Below are 15695 nucleotides of genomic sequence, written 5' to 3' on the forward strand. Positions count from 1 at the left end.
TCGGCCGGACAGAGAGGGGGCTAAACGGGGGCGCAGCACGGGCTGGAGAAGAGATGCAGCCGATGCGGTATACAGGAAGGAGGACGTGGAGTTGAGTGGACTTGCCGATGAGCGGTACCAGCGGTGTCAACATCGGTCTCTGTGGAAGAGGCAGCTCGTGAAGGACGCCGCTGCTGCTACTGAGCGGTAGGAGGCAGTCGCCCTCCAGTAACAGCGGAGGGCAGAGGAGCGACGGCTCACAATAGCGAGCGGAGCGCCGGGTGGATGAGACGCAGCGATTTGGCGAAGCGCAGATGGTGGTGCATCTGCCGGTCATCTCAGTCGAGCAAACCATAGCACCTGGGTAGGCCGACATAGAGGTGGGTGATCAGGGGAGATCGGGGGGGCTGGGGGGGGGATAGTGGTGGGGATCAGGGGGAGGTAGAGGGATCATGGGTGTGTGTGGGGGGGGGGGGTCAGGAGGAGCTAAGAAGAGCTTTGAGGATCAGGGGGAGGGGGGTTATGAGTAGGGGGGGGGGGTCACGGGAACATATAATCAGGAGGGTGGGATCAGGGGGTTCGGGGGTGGGGTGGGATCGGGGGAATAAAGGGGGGGGGGCAGGGGATCAAGGGGTGGGGTCCAGGGGGAGACAGGGCGAGGGGAGGGAATGGGATCAGGGGAAGGAGGAGGAGAGAGTGGGGGAGTGGGGGAGGAGGAGGGGGAGTGGGGAAGGAGGAGGGGTGTGGGGGAGAGAGTGGGGGGGAGGAGGAGAGAGAGTGGGGGGGGAGGGAGAGTGGGAAAGGTGGGGGAGGAGGGGGGAGAGTGGGGGGGGGGGAGGAGAGAGAGTGGGGGGGGGGGAGGAGAGAGAGTGGGGGGGAGGAGGAGGGGGAGGAGGAGGGGGAGGAGGAGGGAGAGTGGGGGGGGGAGTGGGGGAGGTGGAGGGAGAGTGGGGGGGAGAACGGGGTCCAAGGGGAGGGGGCTCTGGGGGCGTGCCCGTGCCGTCTCCACGCCCCATCCACGCGTGCGCAGGGCCGATCGCTCTCGGCTCTCGGTGCGGGCGGCGCGCGCGTTGTTTGTATCTCCAATTTACAGCGGCCATCATCACCACCATCATCACCATCACCACCACCATCATCACCATGGTCACCACCCTAAGAAGCAGCGTCGACATCTATCACGAGCCTCGGCCTCGTTCGCACGATCATCATCAGTAGCAGCATCATCATCATCAGTAGCAGCATCAGCAGCAGCACCAACGTCATCATCATCATCAGCAGCAGCATCATCAGCAGCACCAACATCATCATCAGCAGCAGCATCAGCAGCAGCACCAACATCATCATCATCAGCAGCACCAACGTCATCATCAGCATCAGCACCAATATCATCATCATCAGCAGCACCAACATCATCATCATCAGCAGCACCAACGTCATCATCAGCATCAGCAGCAGCACCAATATCATCATCAGCAGCATCAGCAGCACCAAAGTCATCATCATCAGTAGCAGCATCAGCAGCACCGACGTCATCATCATCAGTCGCAGCAGCATTAGCAGCACCGACGTCATCATCATCATCAGCAGTAGCAGCATCATCGCCACCAACGTCATCAGCAGCAGCGACAGCGGCGGTGCTCATCATCTCCGTCCACCCGCTCATCGCATCGCGACCCTCCCGGCATTTGTAATAAACCACCACACCACCCTCACCACCCTCACCACCTCCCTCACCACCCTCACCACCCACTCAGCACCCTCACCACCCTCACACCACCCACACCACCCTCACCACCCTCACCACCCACTCAGCACCCTCACCACCCTCACACCACCCTCACCACCCTCACCACCCACACATCACTCTCACCACCCTCACCACCCCCTCACCACCATCACCACCCAAACACCACCCTCACCACCCACACACCACCCTCACATCACCCTCACCACCCTCACCACCCACACATCACCTTCACCACCCTCACCACCCACACACCACCCTCACCACCCTCACCACCCTCACCACCCTCACATCACCCTCACCACCCTCACCACCCACACACCACCCTCACCACCCTCACCACCCTCACCACCCACACACCACCCTCACCACCCTCACCACCCTCACCACCCTCACCACCCCTCACCACCCACACACCACCCTCACATCACCCTCACCACCCTCACCACCCACACACCACCCTCACCACCCTCACCACCCACACACCACCCTCACCACCCTCACCACCCTCACCACCCACACACCACCCTCACATCACCCTCACCACCCTCACCACCCTCACCACCCTCACACACCCTCATCCTCACCACCATCCCACCCACACACCACCCTCACCACCCTCACACCCCTCACCACCCACACCACCCTCACCACCCACACACCACCACACATCACCCTCACCACCACACATCACCCTCACCACCCTCACCACCACAATCACCCTCACCACCCTCACCACCCACACACCACCCTCACCCCACACACCACCCACACATCACCCTCACCACCCTCACCACCACACACCCCCTCACACCCACACCACCCACTCACCACCCTCACCACCCACACACCACCCTCACCACCCACACCACCCTCACCACCCACCACCCACCACCCACCACATCACCATCACCACCACACACCACCCTCACCACCCACACACCACCCTCACCACCCACACACCCCCCTCACCACCCACACACCACCCTCACCACCCACACACCACCCTCACCACCCTCACAACCCTCACCACCCACTCACCACCCTCCCACCCCCTCACCACCCTCACACCACCCTCATCCCTCACCACCATCACCACCCACACACCACCCTCACCACCCTCACACCACCCTCACCACCCACACACCACCCTCACCACCCACACACCACCCACACATCACCCTCACCACCCACACATCACCCTCACCACCCTCACCACCCACACATCACCCTCACCACCCTCACCACCCACACACCACCCTCACCACCCACACACCACCCACACATCACCCTCACCACCCTCACCACCCACACACCACCCTCACCACCCACACCACCCACTCACCACCCTCACCACCCACACACCACCCTCACCACCCACACACCACCCTCACCACCCACACACCACCCTCACCACCCACACATCACCATCACCACCCACACACCACCCTCACCACCCACACACACCCTCACCACCCACACCCCCCTCACCACCCACACACCACCCTCACCACCCACACACCACCCTCACCACCCTCACAACCCTCACCACCCACTCACCACCCTCACCACCCACACACCACCCTTACCACCCACACACCACCCTCACCACCCACACACCACCCTCACCACCCACACATCACCCTCACCACCCACATCACCCACACACCACCCTAACCACCCACACATCACCCTCACCACCCACACCACCCACACACCACCTTCACCACCCACACCACCCACACACCACCCACACACCACCCACACACCACCTTCACCACCCACACACCACCCTCACCACCCACACATCACCCTCACCACCCACACACCACCCTCACCACCCACACACCACCCTCACCACCCACACCACCCACACACCACCCTCACCACTCACACACCACCCTCACACCACCCTCACATCACCCTCACATCACCCTCACCACCCTCACCACCCACACCACTCACACACCACCCTCACCACCCACACACCACCCTCACCACTCACACACCACCCACACACCACCCACACCACCCACACACCACCCTCACCACCCACACCACCCACACACCACCCTCACCATTCACACACCACCCTCACACAACCCTCCCCACCCTCACACCACCCCCACCACCCACACATTACCCACACATCACCCCCACCACCCACACATCACCCACACATCACAATCTCGGACGATCTTACAATCCATCCACGCACCAAAATCACCATCCATCGCATCCACTCAATTCGTTGCACGGCCCACATCTAGTCACCCTTCCCAATCCCCACACACATCCCGTGTGCAATCCAGCCCCATCCACACGCACCCAATCCTCCTCCACGCCATCCTCCCGCATCTCCCATCCCCCCATCACTCACGTTATTGGGCAAGTCACATTGGCACAAAACCACAAATCCTTCTCCCCCATCACCACCCACCCTCTCTCATCACCCACCCACCCCTCCTCTCCCCCTCCCCACCCACCCACCCCTCCTCTCCCCCTCCCCACCCACCCACCCACCCCTCCTCTCCCCCTCCCCACCCACCCACCCACCCCTCCTCTCCCCCTCCCCACCCACCCACCCACCCCTCCTCTCCCCCCCTCCCCACCCACCCACCCCTCCTCTCCCCCTCCCCACCCACCCACCCCTCCCCCTCCCCACCCACCCACCCACCCCTCCTCTCCCCCTTCCCACCCACCCACCCACCCCTCCTCTCCCCACACAGAGCCCACAAAGATGTCCCTGCCCGCGGACGAGCGATGCCAACCGCTGCGAGGCGCCGCTCTCGACGAGGTGATGTCCTCCACGGACAACTTCCTCTTCGACTGCGACGGCGTCCTGTGGCGAGGCAACCGAGCCCTCGACGGGGCTCCGGCCGCGGTGAACGCCCTGAAGCGACTGGGCAAGCGCGTCTTCTTCGTCACCAACAACAGCCGCAGGACGCGCGCCATGCACCGCGAGAAGCTGCGGCGCCTCGGGTTCCGCGCGGCGCGTCGCGACGTCTACGGCTCCGCGTTCCTCGCCGCGCAGTTCCTGCGCCTCGAGGCGCCGCCGCACGGGCGCGTCTACGTGATCGGGGACGCAGCCGTGTGCCGCGAGCTGAGCGACGCGGGCATCAGGTGAGCTGGGGGTGGGGTGGGGGGGGGGGAAGATTGGGAGGGGAGTAATGGAGGGATGGAGGGAGGGGGGAGTCTGGGGGATGGGAGGAGGGGAGGGATGGGCGGAGGGATGGGGGGAGGGGAGGGAGGGGGGAGTCTGGGGGGAGGGGAGGGATGGGGGGGGATGGAGGAGTGGAGGGAGGGGGGAGTCTGGAGGGAGGGGGGAGTCTGGGGGGAGGGGGGAGTCTGGGGGGAGGGGGGAGTCTGGGGGGAGGGGGGAGGGGAGGGATGGGGGGGGATGGAGGAGTGGAGGGAGGGGGGAGTCTGGAGGGAGGGGGGGGTCTGGGGGGAGGGGGAGGGGAGGGATGGGGGGGGGGAGGATGGGGGGAGGGGAGGGATGGGGGGGGGAGTGGAGGAAGGGGGGAGTCTGGAGGGATGGAAGGAGGGGGGAGTCTGGGGGGAGGAGAGGGAAGGGGGAGTCTGGGGGGAGGGGGGAGTCTGGGGGGAGGGGGGAGTCTGGGGGGAGGAGAGGGAGGGGGGAGCCTGGGGGGAGGTAGGAGTCTGGGGGGAGGGGAGGGAGGGGGGAGTCTGGGGGGAGGGGGGAGTCTGGGGGGAGGGGAGGGAGGGGGGAGTCTGAGGGGAGGGGGGAGTCTGGGGGGAGGGGAGGGAGGGGGGAGTCTGGGGGGAGGGGGGAGTCTGGGGGGAGGGGAGGGAGGGGGGAGTCTGGGGGGAAGGGGGAGTCTGGGGGGAGGGGAGGGAGGGGGGAGTCTGGGGGGAGGGGGGAGTCTGGGGGGAGGGGAGGGAGGGGGGAGTCTGGGGGGAGGGGGGAGTCTGGGGGGAGGAGAGGGAGGGGGGAGCCTGGGGGGAGGGGGGAGTCTAGGGGGAGGTAGGAGTCTGGGGGGAGGGGAGGGAGGGGGGAGTCTGGGGGGAGGGGGGGGAGTCTGGGGGGATGCTGCGGCCGTGTGCCGGCAGGTGAGCGACGCGGGCATCAGGTGAGACGCGAGGGGGGGGGGGTGTGGAGGCGTGTGGGATGAATCGATGAGCAAGAGGGAGGAGTGGTGAGAGAGAAGTGTAAACATGGCTGGGTGGAGAGAGACAGATGAGGGAATCTGGCAACAGGTAAAGATGACGACAGAATGGGGCGGGAGGGAGGGAGAGGAGTGGGGGGGGGGGCATGCGGCGAGGTGTTGAGAGGGGTGGGGGTGAAGGATGTGCTCAGTACCGGGTTAAGATGAGTGCGGGGCCTGTAGCACATGATGTTATAACGGGGCCCTAAATAAAATTAAATAAACACGTAAATATTAAAAGACATTTTTAACTTGCATCGTAAAGTAATTGGATTTTTTCATTTGCTATACGACCAGATAATACGACAAATCGCTAACCTTAAACACCCAGTCGTTCGTAAAAGTTGAAGGCGGTATAGTACTACAGTAATAGAGCAAGTGCAGAATCAGGAATTGATAGCTTGAAAGCATTCGTAGCGAGGGGGCCCTTGAAAGCGCGGGGCCCGTAGCTGCATGTGTAGCTACTTTTGCTGCGAGGATAATCGGGCACTGGGTGTGTTGCTGAGAGCGACGGAATGAGGAGCGGTGGGAAGCCAGGAGGAGGAGGAGGGGGAGGATGGAAGGATGAAGATCTTCCCACAGGTGGGGCTTGTCCCTCCCATGACACCTCGATTATCCCGCGCTCATATCGTCTCCTCTTGCGTAATAATGTTCGTCGCTGCGACTTGCCGAACCCTGCGCCCCGACTGGACGCCATCGGATCCCTCCTCCCGCAGTCTCACCAAAGACTCCGACTATTTCCTCCTTCCTATCCTCACCATACTTCCCCACAATTCTCTCACCACCCACCACCAACCGTGTAGCTACGTTGAGGCCGGGCCCGAGCCGGCCTTTGGCGACGTGGAGCAGTGGACCAACCTGCCGCTGGAGCCGGACGTGGGCGCCGTGCTGGTGGCGTTTGACGAGCACTTCAGCTACATGAAGCTCATCAAGGCGTGCTGCTACCTGGCGCGCCCCGGGTGCCTCTTCCTCGCCACCAACCGCGACCACGCCGAACTCGTGGCGCCGGGGCGCGTGCTGCCCGGTACGCGGTGGGGGGGGGGGGGGGGGTGATGAGACACGGGGCAGTTGTGGATGAGACTCGGGGCAGTTGTGGATGAGACACGGGGCAGTTGTGGATGAGACTTGGGGCAGTTGTGGATGAGACACGGGGCAGTTGTGGATGAGACACGGGGCAGTTGTGGATGAGACACGTGGCAGTTGTGGATGAGACACGGGGCAGTTGTGGATGAGACACGTGGCAGTTGTGGATGAGACACGTGGCAGTTGTGGATGAGACACGGGGCAGTTGTGGATGAGACACGTGGCAGTTGTGGATGAGACACGTGGCAGTTGTGGATGAGACACGGGGCAGTTGTGGATGAGACTCGGGGCAGTTGTGGATGAGACACGGGGCAGTTGTGGATGAGACTTGGGGCAGTTGTGGATGAGACACGGGGCAGTTGTGGATGAGACTTGGGGCAGTTGTGGATGAGACACGGGGCAGTTGTGGATGAGACACGTGGCAGTTGTGGATGAGACACGGGGCAGTTGTGGATGAGACACGTGGCAGTTGTGGATGAGACACGGGGCAGTTGTGGATGAGACACGTGGCAGTTGTGGATGAGACACGTGGCAGTTGTGGATGAGACACGGGGCAGTTGTTGATGAGACACGTGGCAGTTGTGGATGAGACACGGGGCAGTTGTGGATGAGACACGGGGCAGTTGTGGATGAGACTTGGGGCAGTTGTGGATGAGACACGGGGCAGTTGTGGATGAGACTTGGGGCAGTTGTGGATGAGACACGGGGCAGTTGTGGATGAGACACGGGGCAGTTGTGGATGAGACTTGGGGCAGTTGTGGATGAGACACGGGGCAGTTGTGGATGAGACACGTGGCAGTTGTGGATGAGACACGGGGCAGTTGTGGATGAGACACGTGGCAGTTGTGGATGAGACACGTGGCAGTTGTGGATGAGACACGGGGCAGTTGTGGATGAGACACGTGGCAGTTGTGGATGAGACACGTGGCAGTTGTGGATGAGACACGGTGCAGTTGTTGATGAGACACGGGGCAGTTGTGGATGAGACACGGGTAGTGTGGATGAAACTCGGGGCAGTTGTGGATGAGACACGTGGCAGTTGTGGATGAGACACGGGGCAGTTGTGGATGAGACGCAGGGAGTGTTCGGGAACTCATTTTCAGAGGGGAGGTCACTTTCGCCGATAAGACATCGCGTCGGTGTGAGTGGGCCCCGGCCACACCGTTTGAAACCATTGGGGGTTTGACAGCAGCACGATGATGATGATGATTCTCGGGGGAGGGGGGGGGGCGCACGTCAGGGGGGCCACGCTGAAGGCCACCAGGGGCTGCCAGGAGTCATTTGGTGGAAGTGCGACGCTGAAGCCAATAGAAAGCGGCGATCCAGTCGCAAACACCAAAGTCAAAGGTCCCCCGCATAGCCTCGATGGACGATTGGGCGGGTCAAGTGCAGTCGGCGAGCGCCTGGTCTATGCACGCGTGTCGAACTTCTTTTGCGCCGTACGGTAGCCAACCGTGCTAATCGACGGCTTGAAATTAAACGGGGAAGTATAATGTCAGACACCGTGACGTCGAAGCGCGGGGGCGCTCCCCCCCTCCCCCAAAGCGCGGGGCCCGGGGCAGTCGCCCCGATTCGACGTAGCCTAGGGAGACAGCTGGGTCAGAGTTCTCGGTTTTTTGTTGTTCGTTGTTTACGCGCCCGAAGTGTTTTATTTATTTATTGAAACGACAACAAACGAACGAACAAACCAGGGGAAGGTCGAGCGTACTACCGGTCAGATAGGTGGGGTGGGGGGTTGGGGGGGGGTGCGGGGGGATGGAGCGGGAATGGTGCGCAAATGGGGCGACACTGACAAGCAGAGTGAGGGTCACGCACACACACAGGTGGCGGCGGCGGCTGTGGTGATGATGGTGATGATGACGGCAGGGTGGTGATGATAATGATGGGGGGCATGGGGCGATGATGATGATGATGATGGTGGGGTCAGTGATGAAGATTACGATGACGGGGGGGGGGGTGGCGCTGATGATAATGATGATGGAGGGCAGCTGTGATGGTGAAAGGGGGGCAGCAATGATGAACACGATAGGTGGGGGGCAATGGCAATGACGTCGATGATGACGTCGATGATGACGTCGATGATGACGTCGTCGATGACGTCAACGACAATGACAACGACCGTCCGCTCGCTCGCCCTCTCGCTCCGCGCAGTCACGGGCAGCCTGCTGGCGGCAGTGGAGACGGGCGCGGCGCGGCAGGCCACGGTGCTGGGCAAGCCGAGCCCCTTCATCCTGCGCTGCATCGCCGCCACGAGCCCCGGCGGGGCCCTGGACCCGGCACGCACGCTCATCGTGGGCGACCGCCTCGACATGGACGTGGCGTTCGGCAACGCGTGCGGCCTGCGGAGCGTGCTGGCGCTCAGCGGCGTCTCCAGCCTGGAGGATGCGCGTGGCTGCCTCGCGGAGCCCGCCCGCCGGCACCACGTGCCCGACTTTTACATCGAGAGCGTCGCCGACCTGCTGGGCGCGGCGCAGATCCGGGCGAACCCCGGGGCCGGCTCGGAGGAGGGGGAGGACGACGACTCGGATGGCGGCGTCTAAAGCGGCGGTGGGGAAGGGCGGGGGGGAGTGGCGGGGGGGGAGGGGATCCGGCGATTGGTGGTGGCGGTGACGGAAGTGGTGATGGCAGTCATATTAGTGATGGTGGTGGTGGCAGCGACTGGTCTTGATGGAAATGATGATAGTTGTGGTTCGTGGCGGTAGTGATTGGTAGTGATGGTGAGAGTGGTGGTGGAGACCCATCGCTCAGACCCATCACTTAGACCCGTATCTCAAACCCATCGCTCAGACCCATCACTTAGACCCGTATCTCAAACCCATCACTCAGTCAGTCCCATCTCTCAGACCCATAACTCAGACCCATCGCTCAGTCCCATCGCTCAGTCCCATCACTCAGACCCATCACTCAGACCCATCACTCTGACCCATCACTCTGACCCATCACTCAGTCCCATCACTCAGACCCATCACTCAGACCCATCGCTCAGTCCCATCGCTCAGTCCCATCACTCTGACCCATCACTCTGACCCATCACTCAGACCCATCACTCTGACCCATCACTCTGACCCATCACTCAGACCCATCACTCTGACCCATCACTCTGACCCATCACTCTGACCCATCACTCAGACCCATCACTCAGACCCATCACTCTGACCCATCACTCAGTCCCATCACTCTGACCCATCACTCAGACCCATCACTCAGACCCATCACTCTGACCCATCACTCAGTCCCATCACTCAGACCCATCACTCAGTCCCATCTCTCAGACCCATAACTCAGACCCATCGCTCAGTCCCATCGCTCAGTCCCATCGCTCAGACCCATCACTCAGTCCCATCGCTCAGTCCCATCACTCAGTCCCATCACTCAGACCCATCACTCAGTCCCATCTCTCAGACCCATAACTCAGACCCATCGCTCAGTCCCATCGCTCAGTCCCATCGCTCAGTCCCATCACTCAGACCCATCGCTCAGTCCCATCGCTCAGTCCCATCTCTCAGACCCATAACTCAGTCCCATCGCTCAGTCCCATCACTCAGACCCATCGCTCAGTCCCATCACTCAGTCCCATCGCTCAGTCCCATCACTCAGTCCCATCTCTCAGACCCATAACTCAGTCCCATCGCTCAGTCCCATCACTCAGTCCCATCGCTCAGTCCCATCGCTCAGTCCCATCACTCAGACCCATCACTCAGTCAGTCCCATCTCTCAGACCCATAACTCAGTCCCATCGCTCAGTCCCATCACTCAGACCCATCGCTCAGTCCCATCACTCAGTCCCATCGCTCAGTCCCATCACTCAGTCCCATCTCTCAGACCCATAACTCAGTCCCATCGCTCAGTCCCATCGCTCAGTCCCATCACTCAGACCCATCGCTCAGTCCCATCACTCAGTCCCATCGCTCAGTCCCATCACTCAGTCCCATCGCTCAGTCCCATCACTCAGTCCCATCACTCTGACCCATCTCATACAACTGCAGTGTACTAAATCAGACACACTGGTAGGAGGCTTTATCCCTCTTGTTTATTCCGGCTCTCACAGCCATAGGGGATAACTCCACACCGGGTCGGGACAGCCAACATGCTTCCAGACCCACAGCTTGAAGAGGCGAAGCCCACGACGACTATTTACTATTTAAAGTTTTATTAATTTCTCAACCATGGACAGTCCTGTCCCGGACAGCCAAAAAGAAGCATGACCACAACCCGCACAAGAGATCTTACCCCACGATATCAGGAGCCCTTACTACTCCCCCACACATCAAGTGCACCGATTACGACAGACGAGGAAATATTTCCGTCTTAATCGCAACATTTTCGAGCGAGAGTTCGTGGTGGTCGAAGAAAAAAACACTCGTCCATTCTCAGTGGCGGAGGACTTTTCCAAGCTTGGTTCTCTTCATCCAGTGCCACACGGGGGTGGAGGCCACCGCCAAGCGCGGAAGGGTCCGGGCTTGGCCCAAGGGTCTAACTGGTAGAGCGGGCTGCTACCCCCAATCCCATTGTCTACCAATCTCCCCGTGCCACGCGCTGCAGTGACTCATTCAATGTCACTACACAACCACCATTCAGTCCCATAACTCACACCCATCACTCGCACACATCACTAAGACCCATCTCATACAACCATCACTCGGTCCCATCACAGAATCCTCACGCAGTCTCATCACTCAGATTGATTCGTTCATAAGTGAACTGAACCCCGTTAATCCCGTGGCTTTCCCCGCCCAAGGTCTCCCCGCAGGAGACGGGGTGGAGCAGTGGCCGCCGAGTCTCTCTCCTTGTTCGGTGTTCATGATTGTGTTCCGCTTCCTGTCCGTTTACGTTCCGCGATGTTCGCGCGCTTGCGAGCGGTGGTGTCGCGGTTATTGCGCTGCGCCACGAACCCGGTGGGGCCGGGTTCGATTCCCGCTCACGGCCACTCAACACCCAGTAACGGTTATCTGAACCGGTCCTGGGCCTCACCTAGGTCGACTCGGCCTCAAATAAGCACCTGGTGCGATGTGTGAGCATCGCCACTCGGGAGATACAGGCGGCCCAGCGTGGTGTTGGCCACCCACCCCCTCGTGTGTCGTGCCGGCCTTCATAGTTGCTCGCTTAACAGCACTTGCCCCAGCAGTCTGTTAAGGCTATACCGGGATCTCTGTCTGTCATCTAGGTCATCATCATCTTCGTGGTCGCCTTCGACACTTCACGTGGCCTCGGAGTGCACCTGGCCTGGCACAAGCTCCCGTGGCGGCGACGTCACCGCCACTTGGTGGCGAACGGCAGCTGCTGTTGTTGTTGTAGTCGAAGCACCGCGCGGAATACGAGTCGCGGTTTAACCTCTGACCCACGACACTTTCCGGAACGCTGCACTTTGCCAGGCCGGCTTGAGCAGACCGTGGTTATATCGGCGCGAGACACCGCCACTGACGTACAAGGCAACGCCTCTACACGCAGATAATACAAATTAACCTTTATTATTGTAAATCTTGACTTAAAGCAGGAATACATTCTATTGGTCTTTCGGTAAAGCCACGTAGATAGAATGTTCTTTAAAATATCAGGCAATTGCTTGTGTTGCGATAGAAACGTCGTGATATTTTATTTATATTTATTATTGTAGCCTACGTGCTTATAATCCTGCGGAACTGGTTTAGAGCAAAACAACAAAAGTGGACTGCACAAAGATCAGGCGGGGGAGAGGTATCGTGGCTGGGTGGCAGAACCTAAAATAGAACTTCTCGGAAAAGAGCGTTCTGGACCCCGTTCCGGCCGAGCTAAATTACACTTTCCGGGCTCAGCTACGCCTCGTAAACAACAATAACAACAACATGTCGAGTCGTCGATTACGAAGGGAGGATTCAGCAGCGCAGCGGTTTACGTTTGTCGATTCAGCTCCCAACACCACACGGTCGGGCGGTGACGTCGTTTTATTTATTTCGCAAGGAGCGAGGGCCAGGGTTCTGGGCGATTGGGGGGGGGGGGGTCTCCTTGGCTGGGGTTCATCATTGTCAGATAATCACCTGGTGCGCGGTAAATGTCGTCAAGTCTGTTTAGCGCTTCCTGAATATTCTAGACTACGCGTGACGTGCGTGGGTGCAGCGATGCGGCGACGATGCACGGAGTCGATTGAGCGGTCCATAGAGCAATCGGTCAGTCAATCGATCGAGCGGTCGATCGATCAAGCGGTCGATCAATCAAGGGGTCGGTCGGTCGATCGAGGGGTCGGTCGGTCGAGCGGCCAATCGTGCGATCGATCGTGCGGTCGATCGATCGTGCGATCGATCGTGCGGTCGATCGATCATGCGATCGATCGAGCGGCCAAGCGAGCGGCCGGTCGATCGTGCGGGTCTGTACTTTACAAAACGTGCCACGGTGGCGATGAAACGCGCCGCCACGAATCTCCGAGCACAATCGGCGCTTCAGCAGTCTGAGTGAGTCCTTCACCCCCCCGCCCCGCTCTGCTGTGAGCAACCGGTCAAGCAACCGCTCGCAAGACGGTCCACGTGGAGGGCGATGCCGTTGACACACGCGCAAGCCCAGCCGATCCGCGTGCAATTGGACCGTCGCTCGGTGCTGTGGAAGCAGTGCCGGATTAAGCTAAGTGCGGGACCTGCAGCGTATGATGTTATTAAGGGACCCTAAAAAAAAAACGTCAATATTAAAACGCAAATCTTAAACTTGCATAGTAAAGCAATTGTATTTTTTCATTTTCTAGACAAATCGCTAACCTTAAACGCCCAGTCTATACAAGTTGAAGGCGGTATAGTACTATAGTGACAGAGCAAGTGCAGAATCACTGAACCGGAATTGATTGCTTGAAAGCATTTAACGCGGGGCGCTTGAAAGTGCGGGGCCCGTAGCTACTACAAACAGTAGCTACTTGTGCTACTGGGATAATCCGGCACTTCGTGGAACATACGCCACACCACAGCGCTAAGTTTAAATTCAAACTAAAATCGATTCCTGAATTGCGCACGAACCGCATCCGTTGCACCCCCTTAGAAGGGGGGGGGAGTATTTTAACATTAGCGTCAAACTTATTAGCCTTCGCCAAATCGTCCTGAAGTAACCGTGATCATAATGATAATACGAATATTTGTTGTAACAATGTCTATGGTACGGTGGTTATATTTGTTAACTTACCCTGGACAACCCGTTTAGAATACAACTCGAGCGACACCCATACGGGTGTGGGGATATTTGATGTCAAGGGGTGAGGGGAGCGGGGGGGAGCCGGGGGGTCAATTGGGAGGGGGGGGGGTCGACCGATATTCTGTGCCCCCCCCAAATGAATATCCTTGGCTCTGTGGATTCCCTAACTCCCCCGCCCGCCCCCCCCAAATATGAAACATCAACTGCTCCCACGCGCCTGCAAACGGAGCTACAGGGACGTGGGCGTTCTTCTCGCAGCTGTTAAAGATGCCACCGTGTGTGCCGCCGTGTGACGATGCCGTGATGTTACGTGTGTGGTGGTGGTGGTGTGTGTGTGTGGTGTGTGTACCGTATTTATTGATTAAAACATTACAATAACCCTTCCCCCGGCTTCCCCTCCCACAACCCCCCCCCCAAAAAAAAAAAACGATAACCGATTGTTTACGTTGGTGTTTTTTCGGGACTTTGTCATAACGACGAGTGGTCTTCCGACGGTCACAGCGCGGCGTCGTACCCCTGTCCCACCACGGGACGCGAGCTCCCGCCTGGAGCGAGACGAGGAACTACGCGGGCCTGGAGTCCGCGAATCTCCCCACCCCGTGAAAGCGCAGAGGTCACCAACCCCCTTCCCGCGTTGCAGTGCACATGACATCCGCACGGGAGGGGGGGTGGCATTCAGGCGTCACCTTGCCTCTGGCACCCGTGTGGGAATGTGCTCGCGATTCCTCCCACGGGCGTATAAAAGACGAATGCGTGGAGGTGGCCCAGTGAATAGGCAACCGAAACGGCAAGAGCGGACACTTTGTTTTCGAATTCGGTAACAAAGCGTCAAGGGCTCGCGATGTCAAGGGCCGCAATGCGCGTCGTGAATACGAGACGGTGGTGGTGGTGGGCCTTCGTGAGCCGCTCCGCAGCCGCAGGTTTGCCGACCCCTGCCTATGGTAAAACTGGACTTCATGGTAAACTAGAATCACATGGTGAACTGGATTCATGGTAAACAGGACTTCCATGGCGAACTGGACTCACATGGTGAACTGGGACTCCCATGGTTAACTAGACTTTCAAGGTCAGAGGTCGCAAACAGAAAAACAAGAAGCGACAATTTTTTTCGAATTTCAAGATCCACACTGCAGTCCTTAACGAGCCGCCGGTTGTCGACCCCTGCCGGAGTTTGCAGAGCTTGGGCAATTGTTGGGTGCCGGTTCTGGTTATCTCTCCGTTTGTCCGTGATCTCCCGCGCATCTGCGCCGGCTTCCACCGTGAACCCCGCTGCTTTCAGACGCGGCAGGAGATCGCAGTGGAGATCAGTGGAGATCGCAGTGGAGAGCAGTGGAGATCGCAGCGGAGATCAGTGGAGATCGCAGTGAGATCAGTGGAGATCGCAGTGGAGATCGCAGTGGAGATCGCAGTGGAAATCTGTGGAGAGCGCAGTGGAGATCGCAGTGGAGATCGCAGTGGAGATCGCAGTGGAGGTCAGTGGAGATCGCAGTGGAGATCAGTGGAGATCGCAGTGGACAGGAATCGTGGTCCGGTGCGACTGGGCAATCATTGCCCAGTCGCACCGCACGCCGCTC

The 15695-nt window shown here is 59.7% G+C and overlaps 1 protein-coding gene across 5 annotated transcripts; it reads left to right on the forward strand.

Moving 5' to 3' along the window:
* The first annotated feature begins 219 nt into the window (after nt 1-219).
* Nucleotides 220-14552, forward strand: LOC133340626 (glycerol-3-phosphate phosphatase-like). Of its 5 annotated transcripts, none has more exons than XM_061549002.1 (5): nt 220-359; nt 4453-4846; nt 6696-6916; nt 9127-9522; nt 12140-14552. In XM_061549002.1, exons 2-4 carry the CDS (start codon nt 4464-4466, stop codon nt 9513-9515), a joined length of 993 nt encoding a protein of 330 aa, XP_061404986.1. In that variant the 5' UTR covers nt 220-359; nt 4453-4463; the 3' UTR covers nt 9516-9522; nt 12140-14552. The 5 variants fall into 5 exon arrangements, with proteins under 5 accessions (XP_061404986.1, XP_061404989.1, XP_061404988.1 ...); XM_061549005.1 differs by having other exon boundaries at nt 288-343; XM_061549004.1 differs by lacking the exon at nt 220-359 and adding an exon at nt 958-1031.
* The last annotated feature ends 1143 nt before the right edge of the window (nt 14553-15695 follow it).

The sequence above is a fragment of the Lethenteron reissneri genome, chromosome 10, assembly GCF_015708825.2.
Source record: "Lethenteron reissneri isolate LAM-NWPU_2019-01 chromosome 10, ASM1570882v1, whole genome shotgun sequence".
Taxonomy (NCBI): domain Eukaryota; kingdom Metazoa; phylum Chordata; class Hyperoartia; order Petromyzontiformes; family Petromyzontidae; genus Lethenteron; species Lethenteron reissneri.